The following is an 11,534-nucleotide window of genomic DNA, read 5'->3' as shown; positions in this document are numbered from 1 at the left end:
GGAGTGGGACCCCTCGGGTTTACTAGACAAAGTATGCACGTTACTGAGTTTGACCCCTTGTTTACTAGTCTTTAAATGACGTATGGAGATTAATGGTGTTTTATTTTAATCCACAAAAATCAGTTTTAATATACGGAAAAAGGTTGCTCTGTGTGTGTGTTTTTTTCTTCTTTTTCTTTTCAAGTGTGCATGCTGCTCATATATTAAGTCACTTGATCCCTCTAAGGTACCAATGAATGTACTGTGCACTGTAGACTAGTGTACAACCATCGAGTACCTGGACAAGATGTATATTAAGTCTGTATTTGGTGACTTGTATGAGAAAATTATTGTCTCATTGTCTCAAATGTATTTCAGTTGCACACCAATGATTTGGGAAATGAGCTAAAGAGAAATTCCTCACTTGTCGCTAAGAACCTGCTATATTTGAATTCCGGAGGTCCCATAAATGCTTCACTTCAGATGGTTTTACTTCAGATAGTTTTACTTCAGATAGTTTCACTTCAGATAGTTTCACTTCAGATGGTTTCACTTCAGATGGTTTTACTTCAGATGGTTTCACTTCAGATGGTTTCACTTCAGATGGTTTTACTTCAGATAGTTTTACTTCAGATGGTTTTACTTCAGATGGTTTCACTTCAGATGGTTTTACTTCAGATGGTTTCACTTCAGATGGTTTTACTTCAGATGGTTTCACTTCAGATGGTTTCACTTCAGATGGTTTTACTTCAGATGGTTTCACTTCAGATGGTTTAACTTCAGATGGTTTCACTTCAGATGGTTTTACTTCAGATAGTTTTACTTCATATGGTTTTACTGCAGATGGTTTCACTTCAGATGGTTTTACTTCAGATGGTTTCACTTCAGATGGTTTTACTTCAGATGGTTTCACTTCAGATGGTTTAACTTCAGATGGTTTCACTTCAGATAGTTTTACTTGTGATGGTTTTACTTCAGATGGTTTTACTTCAGATAGTTTTACTTCAGATGGTTTTACTTCAGATGGTTTCACTTCAGATGGTTTCAATTCAGATGGTTTCAATTCAGATGATTTCACTTCAGATGGTTTTACTTCAGATGGTTTCACTTCAGATGGTTTTACTTCAAATGGTTTTACTTCAGATGGTTTTACTTCAGATGGTTTCACTTCAGATGGTTTTACTTCAGATGGTTTCACTTCAGATGGTTTAACTTCAGATGGTTTCACTTCAGATAGTTTTACTTGTGATGGTTTTAATTCAGATGGTTTTACTTCAGATGGTTTTACTTCAGATGGTTTTACTTCAGATAGTTTTACTTCAGATGGTTTTACTTCAGATGGTTTCACTTCAGATGGTTTCAATTCAGATGGTTTCAATTCAGATGATTTTACTTCAGATGGTTTTACTTCAGATGGTTTCAATTCAGATGGTTTTATTTCAAATGGTTTTACTTCAGATGGTTTCACTTCAGATGGTTTCACTTCAGATGGTTTTACTTCAGACCTTTATTCTGGTTATTAGATATGCACCAATGCCGTCTCCTACCAAAACAAATGAAATAACGATAAGAGTTAAACACACGAGAAGCATGAAGTGCTTTAACAAATTACGACGTACCTTAAAGTTATCAGTCAGATGTCATTGCAGAATTAAAAATAGTACTACAGAGCTGTTTTAACTATTAATGCATCTCGGGGCACTTTGTTGAGCATTTATATTTGAAAGTAGAAAATGTATTTCAGGAAAAATCTGTAAAATTTTAATGCGACGTGTTAAACGTCATGCTACGATGATTCGTCAATGTTTCTAATAGTGTTTACCATCTTGCTGCTTGTTCAGCTTGATATGCATACACACTCATATCCTAGGATTTTATGACACAATATCAGAGTTCTAATCTATAACTCTAAATATAAAATGAAATTTGAAAACATGGAATGTATATTGTTTTGGATTAAATATTGTATAATAATCATCAGAATGATCTACAAAGTGTTTTGGTTGTTATATGAAACAGCTCTTGAACAAATAAAATGTAATTGTTTTCCCTTATACTAAGAAATAATGGATACAAATTGAGATTTGTTTTCCGTTTTTTTCCCTTCTTTTTTCGTCTTTTTTTTTCTATCTGTTTTTTGGTTTTTGTTTCTATTTGTCTTTGTTTTTATTTTTAATAATTTCGGCAGTAACAATGTTTGCTCAGTTACGCCGCTATCTTGTTCTGTTGACATTGTTATTTATTATTATTTCTGTTTAACCTTGTTTTCAAGCCGAACTGTCTGATGACGTCAGCTCACAAATTATGTTGAGCCAAAAGGGAACTCCATTAGACATGCATCAATGTTTAGTTGTGACACAGATGGTTAGAGTAGACTATTAACTCACTATGACCCGGATGTACTTGTCCTTTTCTTCACTAAAGATTAGAATATAGCCTTTAGTGACCACATAAATTTCTACCAATTTACACATATTGTCAAACAATTATTCATTCCGTCTGGTGTTTATACATTAACTAATTATCAGAATGGTAAACGTATAGCGAAACACATATTGTAATATTTATATTTCATTCGTGAGTTGGAAGGAACTGACACACATTGGAAGTTATTATTTAGATGTCGTAAATCAATGATCACTTCGTATTTTTAATTTAAAAGATTAGGGTTTTGAACACTTAACTTTTGTTTATAATACCACATTTACATCCTGTAAACCAGAGTGCGTGTTGTTGTGATCATCGGTCCATATTGTTTATACGCGGTATTCCCGTTGGGGAATCCCTTCCGGTTGTATTTGTCGACGTTTCTGATTTGCTAATGCTCGGGATATGTGTTTATTTATAATCACCTTACCTGTACATTACTCTACGCTCAGGTATCGGTCTATCTGTAGTCGTAGGACAAACTGCACGTGTATTTCGAGGCATACAATCAAATTTAGCTATATAGCTGGGAATTTTAGTATTATGCGACAGTCTGGCAGAGGCTTACATGTAGCTGGCCAGCTTGTCTTTCTCTTTCATAGAGTCAGGTATGTAGTATATTTCGGACGTAGACCTCTAAATTATCCAGGGATGGGTGGTATTTTTCTCTTAATTATAGGCATGATATAGTAAGTAATTCCGTTGTTATTTCGGGTGGTCTTTTCCCGTGGTAGGCATGTTATAGTCGTGGTATTTTTGGGTACATTTATCCCCAGGGAGGGAAATGGGTGGATATTTTTCATACGAGATATGGACCGGACGCACGGTTAGGTAATTACGTGAACATTGTGTATATATTCACTCATCATGTTTCATCACTTATACATTCTTCATATAATACAATGTTGAACTTTATAAACTGTGTTATCATTCAATTGATCTGTAGCCAGCCATAAAAGTCGAGACAGAACCACAGAGTTGACGAACTTGAAAATCACCATACGAGGATACACTGGTCTCAGGAGCCAGAACTTTTACATTGGTGCGTGGCTCCTGTGAACTTTTACACTTTTATCGGAATACTACTTGTTTTATTTCGTCAACCATTCGTAAAATTATTTATCAGGAAGCAATTGTATATGTTGTTTAACGGAAAACATCCGCATATGTTTTTTCTCGAACTCTTCGCACATAAGTATGTCGGCAATGTTTATGCATATTTCATATTGGAAAATATTTGCAGATGTTGTTATCCGAAAGCATGTGTATATATTTTATATAGAGAAACATTCGTACAAGTTATATATCGGTAAACAGTTGTTTTGTACATATCTCATAAAGGTAAAATTTCGTATGCATTTTATGTCGGAAAACATGTAAACATGTCATATACATGTACTGTAATTATCTAATGAATTGATTGTCTTCCTTTTTGATACTGTAGTATTCTAAAACGTTGTACATTTCGGTGATACTATCAAGTTGTCAGGCCGAGAAATGTTAAAATATGCAAAACAATAATACAGCATAGACGGAGTGCGTTCCTGTCGGTATGAACGTTAATATCTGGTACACACACAACAAAATAACAATTAAACAACCTCGCCCGACAAAATCGAAATACACAAAGAGGTCTTTAGTAGCGCATATTTTAAGACAACATTCACTACCTTTACAGATTTTCTCTCTCTTTAAATGACACAGATGTAATATATAAATAATAAGACACATGTACATCTTCCAGGACCATAGTTTGAATGAAATACATTTATATATGTGCCCGATATTAATAGTAAGCCTGGATGTAGTCACAATCACTTTCTTTTCCTGACTGTCTTGAACTATAAGACTACAATCGAATACCTCACAATATTCGTTTGCAACTTGTTTTTCAATATGTGCAATTTATATTTATTTCAATACCGAACCCATTTGTGCATGTTTTTTTCTGAATGCTTATTCGACCAATGCAACTCCGTCGAGTTCCTTTCCTCGAATGGGTGAATTATTTGATCAAAATATAATAACATGGTTATAACACCTTTGGTAACATCCGAGCATTCCCTTTATTTCAATTGAAGCTAAATGTATCCCCACGAAGGGAAAAAGGTCATAACTTCACCAACCCCGCAATATTCATTGTAGTATAGTTGCTATACTGCATTTGAAGACATATATTGGTAGTCCCGTCCATCTGTCTATGACTACGGTACGGAAGCTGTGTTCCATGTCATCAACACCACGACGTCAATGACTACGGTGTAGGATTTATGTTGTTTTCATCAACACCACCTAATGCGATGGTAGTCCTGATGCCATTTTTATAAGTTACAGTGTAGATTATATATAACATGGAACAGATTGTTGCTCTTTATGTAGATGTCTATATTGTTCATCACTAATTTCAAGTTTACCTTGATCAGTTTTAAGCTTTAATTTTCTTTGTAGAATTAAACAAGTCATATTCCTTACATAACTGGCGAGTCCCTCAAATTTCTTGTTGATCGATAATAATAGATTCAGTGTCCATTTATTTCAATCATGTCATGAGGCAAATCAATAAACAGAAAAGGGAGAGGTTCAATTTCGTTTAAGCTGAAAAAAAGTTGGTATGTCGCAACATTTATGTTGAATAAACAATTTTCCGCTATCATGATAGAGTAGACTGATTCTCCAGTTTATTATTTTGTTTTCGCAGCTCCCGAATTGCTGTTAATTTTGGAAGAATATTAAAGAATTCAATACAGTATGTCCCATATGTGATAGTAAAATATCGTCTGCTATACAGGATTTAATTTCGAGTGTAAGCTCACGATAATATTGCCTCATGCGTCTTGAACTGCGCTTACATGGTACATACATTATAAACGCATATTAGGACTAAATGGTTGTAAATTTCAATTAAAAGACTTTGCTAATTTCACAGATTCGTCAGGTTTGTATGCTTTGTTTATGATCCACTTTCTAACTACGTTCGTTCTTATTAATCAATATATATACACTGATAGACACATTTTTTTCTCGTTGCTAGTTAGGCTGACCACAGGTCTATTTATAAACCACCCATACGGACCTAACCAAGCCTATGATAATATATATACACACCAGCATCTGAGAGTGACCACCAAGGTACAATATATCATCCCCAGAAGGAACTGACAACTATTCATAACTAACATACTTAAAACTTAATAATTACACTACAGGCTTAGACAACCTCCACTGGTGTTAACTCTATCAATTACTACTTTAAACCCTATCTCTGATCTTCACAGTCGCCAAGGCTAATTAGAGGCCACTTCCCTACTACCACTAAACTGACCATCTACAATTAACCTCTTACTCACCTTAAAATAAGAAATCAAGAAAAATCCAAATAAATGAAAAAAGAGAACCTCACATTATCATTGAATACTGACCTCAATGAGTCGTGACGTTATCCTGATCGCATTGATATCGAACGGAACTTTTGTTTATCATAACACAGATCATAAAAGTTTGAAATGACAAAGGATTTTTTGTTTTGTTTTTGTTAATAGTTTCAAAATCAATACGTGAAATTGTCGATGTCCAGTTATATAGTCGACGTCTTGTGTGGAATCTGAAAACATCTGCACGTGAACATCAATAACTACAATTAAATCACCTAAATTTCATGTGTGAACTGACAAAGTAAGTTTGCTTATTTGTTTGTTTGTCAGATTATACGGTCAACGTCTTGTTCTGAGTATGTAAACGTTTCCACAGAGTCAAACCGTCCGGTACAACTATCACTCCGATAGACCAAAATCGCACACGCCACACCGCCAGTTACCACACTACTGAGTCGAGAGTCATATACGCTGATTAGTTTGCGCCTTTGGGAAGATAACTCGGTTTTGTTTACTGCCAACTGGGCCCTTAATATGAAAATGCTCTCTTTTAGTTCGAATTTGTCAAGTTTTCGTGAATGTACTTCCCGAGACGAGCAGCATTTACGGCATGCGTCGTTGTTTACTTCAGAAGTAATCAGAGCCGCTGTCGTTGATATTACTGACATCGAGGATGGAACCGTAGATCTGGTAACATCTACTTCAGGAGTGGACGACGTAGTTAAATGAGTAGGCGAGGCAGCATGTTGTTGTGGTTTGCTAAAAGTGTTAGATGACGTCATAAAATTGACTTCTACTAATTCTGTCGAGGGGGACGATGGCCGATTGTGCGTTACAGTAGTGTGGATCCTTTCTGTAATACATATACGTACGTATAAATATATAAGTAAATATCAAGTATTACATGTATTTTAGTATGTTTCCACTTTCATTTCAATTACATGTATGATTGTTGTCAATATTATAGCTTTTAATGTCAAAGGCGATAATTTTGACTATCGATTGGCAATCACGAGCGAAACGAAACGTTTAATACTATCATATACCAAGAATGGAAATACGATAAGAGTCAATTTCCTCAGAGGGCTTGCTATATAAGCGATATATGGCACTGTATGAGTATGTTCAGATGGATTTCAGCTTTCGATAATAACGAAACAATTACCTCTTTCACATACAGCTTGGAACTTGTGTTTACAAACAGCCGTGGACATCAAATTAAATTGCAATTTGACACAGCGTTGATCACGGCACCAGTTAGGTTCATTTCTATAATTTCTCCAACTACCCCAGCCGTTGTACAACCATGGGAAATAGTCCTTAGTCTGGTCACATGTAATGGAGTCATTGAATCGCATACCAGTCCAATACTTGTTTCCGTCTCTTAAATACAAAAAAATGGCAACACCAGCGAGACTATAACGTCCAATGTTACTGTAATGTCCAATGTTACTGTAACGTCCAATGTTACTGTAACGTCCAATGTTACTGTAATGTCCAATGTTACTGTAATGTCCAATGTTACTGTAATGTCCAATGTTACTGTAATGTCCATTGTTACTATAATGTTCAATGTTACTGTAATGTCCAATGTTACTGTAACGCCCAATGTTACTGTAATGTCCAATGTTACTGTAATGTCCAATGTTACTGTAATATCCAATGTTACTGTAACGTCAAATGTTACTGTAATGTCCAATGTTACTGAAATGTCCAATGTTACTGTAATGTCCAATGTTACTGTAATGTCCAATGTTACTATAACGTCCAATGCTACTGTAATGTCCAATGTTACTGTAATGTCCAATGTTACTGTAACGTCAAATGTTACTGTAATGCCAAATGTTACTGGAACGTCCAATGTTACTGTAATGTCCAATGTTACTGTAATGTCCAATGTTACTGTAACGTCCAATGTTACTGTAATGTCCAATACTACTGTAATGTCCAATGTTACCGTAACGTCCAATGTTTCTGTAACGTCAAATGTTACTGTAACGTCTAATGTTACTGTAATGTCCAATGTTACTGTAACGTCCAATGTTACTGTAATGTCCAATGTTACTGTAATGTCCAATGCTACTATAACGTCCAATGTTACTGTAACGTCCAATGTTACTATAACGTCCAATGTTACTGTAACGTCCAATGTTACTGTAATGTCCAAGTTACTGTAACGTCCAATGTTACTGTAATGTCCAAGTTACTGTAACGTCCAATGTTACTATAACGTCCAATGTTACTGTAGTGCCAAATGTTACTGTAATTTCCAATGTTACTGTGGTGGTCTAACTATGGTATGATATACACGTCATGACGCATCGAATAAATGACGAAATATTGGATTTATTTTTGTACAAAGAACAAAGCTCAATTTAATTAAAACACGCTTAAAACATAACGTTTCATCATTTTTCTTTACATCTGTTTTCATAAGATATTAATTATTTATTTAAACCCGTGCTCACATGATTGCAGATGTCGGTGTTACTTCGCCACGTTTTCCCTCCTATATAATCCTATTTGTAAGTATTTCCGTTAAACCCTTTCTGATATGACACTAGTTGTCTGTTTCCTTGAAACACCCTTTTAATATCTGATCCCTTTTGGTGTTTCCTTGACAACCTTACGTGAACGTTAATACTTACACATGATTTTCCTGATATTGATCGTGAGATTGAAAGTAATTCCATTTTCCCTGGCTTTCTAGAACGATCAGACGACCGTTCCATTCCTTACAGTATTCTTCAGCAGATGTCCAATTCATGTTTTCTTGACTGATCAGCAACTCCATCGTGAGAGGCATTCCCTCTGCAATTAATAAAGACACTCAAACGAATGAATTCAACTTTATCATACACTATATAAACCTTCAATTTCTATTTATATCGCAATTTGCAGTATAACATTCCATTTCAATGTGCAATACATTTTGTACATTCCGTCCGGTCTTTAATTCACGTCTCCAGATGTAAAATCGTGAGCATTTTATTTATGTATATTTGATATCAGCAATAACTTCAAATACCCAATTGCCACTATTTTCCCCTCGCTCGACACTGCATGTTTTCAGTGGTATATTTTTTTAAAGCGTGCATTCGACAAACATAGTGATGCACGACTATATATCTTAACAGATATTGATAAAGTGTCTTACCTCGTAAGAAAAATGTCCATAACGTCACCAATACAACAACATCCATTGGTCGCGTCCAGTTGTCTTTGATTGCGGTGTGGAATCTCTAGTTTATTTCAAAAACACGGCGAAACTCATAGGTACGCGTAGCAACGTCCAGATGTGTATGATGACTGAAATTCTGTCTATATGCATTATATTCACTGAAATAGATAGTTGATGCTGAGCGTATATTTTATTCAAATGCCTTTAAGTGCTTTTAACGCAGAAACCGATATAATCTCCCAATAGAATAGGTTAATAAATAAACCAATCATTCTGCACAACCGGAATAATCAACGAATAAACCCAACATTTTTTAAAGCCAGAACAAAGTTAACGAAAGAATACTTAGCGAATAAAACCGATATTCTGTACAGGTATAATAGTTAACGAATAAACCCAACATTCTCTTCAGCCAGAAAAGTTCACGAATAAACACAATATTCTTTACCGCAAGAAAAGTTAACGAATAACAAAACATCTGCACATCTAGACAAATTTGACCGATCAGAAATCATCTTATTGGCGGCTACATAACGACCTAATTAAATAATGTCCAAAATCTGTAGAGCAGACAAAGTTAACGAATCATAGTCAAAGTAGATACTGAAATATACATAGCAAAGAAATAATGCATCTTGTTCATCATCCCAGGATCCGTCACTGACGATATGGTCTGTCTTCCGAGGACACGTCACTGACAATGTCGGCAGTCCTCCGGGGACTCGTCATTGACGATGTGGGTTGACATCCCGGACTCGTCAGTGACGATGTGGGTTGACATCCCGGACTCGTTATTGGCGATGTGGTTTGACATCCCGGACTCGTCATTGACGATGTGGGTTGACATGCCGGACTCGTTATTGGCGATGTGGTTTGACATCCCGTACTCGTCAGTGACGATGTGGGTTGACATCCCGGACTCGTCATTGACGATGTGGGTTGACATCCCGACTCGTCATTTACGATGTGGTTTGACATCCCGGACTCGTCAGTGACGATGTGGTCTGACATCCCGGACTCGTCAGTGACGATGTGCTAAGTCATCCAATGACTCGTCATTCACGATGTGGGTTGACATCCCGGACTCGTCAGTGACGATGTGGTTTGACATCCCGGACTCGTCAGTGACGATGTGGTAAGTCATCCAATGACTCGTCATTGACGATGTGGTTTGACATCCCGGACTCGTCATTGACGATGTAGGTTGACATCCCGGACTCGTCATTGACGATGTGGTTTGACATCCCGGACTCGTCAGTGACGATGTGGTAAGTCATCCAATGACTCGTCAGTGACGATGTTGTTTGACATTCCAGACTCGTCAGTGACGATGTGGGTTGACATCCCGACTCGTCAGTGACGATGTTGTTTGACATCCCGGACTCGTCAGTGACGATGTGGGTTGACATCCCGGACTCGTCATTGACGATGTGGGGCGACATCCCGGACTCGTCAGTGAGGATGTGGGTTGACGCCCCGGACTCGTCATTAACGATGTGGTTTGACATCCCGGACTCGTCAGTGACGATGTGGTTTGACATCCCGGACTCGTCAGTGACGATGTGGTTTGACATCCAGGACTCGTCAGTGACGATGTTGTTTGACATCCAGGACTCGTCAGTGACGATGTGGTAAGTCATCCTATGACTCGTCAGTGACGATGTTGTTTGACATCCAGGACTCGTCCGTGACGATGTTGGTTGACATCCAGGACTCGTCAGTGACCATGTGGTTTGACATCCCGGACTCGTCAGTGATGATGTGGTAAGTCATCCAATGACTCGTCAGTGACGATGTGGTAAGTCATCCAATAGTTCTTCACGGTACATTATCATTATATGTTAACCTGTTTACATGGATGAATAGCAGGATAATAGAAACAGAATGTGTGTTTAATATGCATTTTCTTATATATGTATGTATACAATAATATATACAACATGTGTAGTGTGTGTGCACTTGTATGGGTGTATTTGAGTTGTAGTAGGTGCGGTATGTGGATATGTTTTCATGTAAGTGCTGTGTGTACATGCCAGTGGATGGATATCAAAATAGTACATGTATGTGTAGTAAAGCATGTGTGCTCATTGTCATATGCAATAGTTAGTATATGACTATATGTAGTATGTATGAACATGTATATGTGTATAGTATTGTGTACATGTATGTATATGTACTAGAACATTCATGTGTGTGGGAAGGTGTTTGCGTGGGGTGTGGTGGGAAGGTGTTTGCGTGGGGTGTGTCATTCTCATTCATCAGAGTTACTTCCCTTCGTTTCCTATGTCACTCGGTCAGTACGGTGGTATAGCGTAGCTTAGCAGACTCTGGGGGGGGGGGGGGGGGGCGAGAATGTGTGTGTGTGGGTGTGTATGTGTGTGTGTAAGCTTGTGCGTAGTAAATTATAATAGAAATACACATCAGTGCTGAAAGGTGTGAATGACCATAAAATGTAGATGTCTTGTGTTTGTTGATAATATATGTTTAACTGAATAAAATATAAATTACAAAAAAAAAAAAATGTTAACCTGTATAACGAACCTCACTTGTTACAAACATCGAATGATATCGTCATA

The 11,534-nt window shown here is 36.9% G+C and overlaps 1 protein-coding gene across 1 annotated transcript; it reads right to left on the bottom strand.

Moving 5' to 3' along the window:
- Window positions 1-409: 409 nt before the first annotated feature.
- Window positions 410-9,904, bottom strand: LOC117315818 (adhesive plaque matrix protein-like). Its single transcript, XM_033870218.1, has 2 exons — window positions 9,658-9,904; window positions 410-1,461 (listed from the first exon to the last, which is right to left on the bottom strand). The coding sequence occupies exons 1-2, from the start codon at window positions 9,902-9,904 to the stop codon at window positions 410-412; spliced, it is 1,299 nt and encodes a 432-aa protein (XP_033726109.1).
- Between the last annotated feature and the right edge of the window lie 1,630 nt (window positions 9,905-11,534).

Source organism: Pecten maximus, chromosome 17 (assembly GCF_902652985.1).
Source record: "Pecten maximus chromosome 17, xPecMax1.1, whole genome shotgun sequence".
NCBI classification, from domain to species: Eukaryota; Metazoa; Mollusca; class Bivalvia; order Pectinida; family Pectinidae; genus Pecten; species Pecten maximus.
The sequence above is the reverse complement of the archived record's forward strand: the minus strand, read 5'-3'. Positions and strand labels throughout refer to the sequence as shown.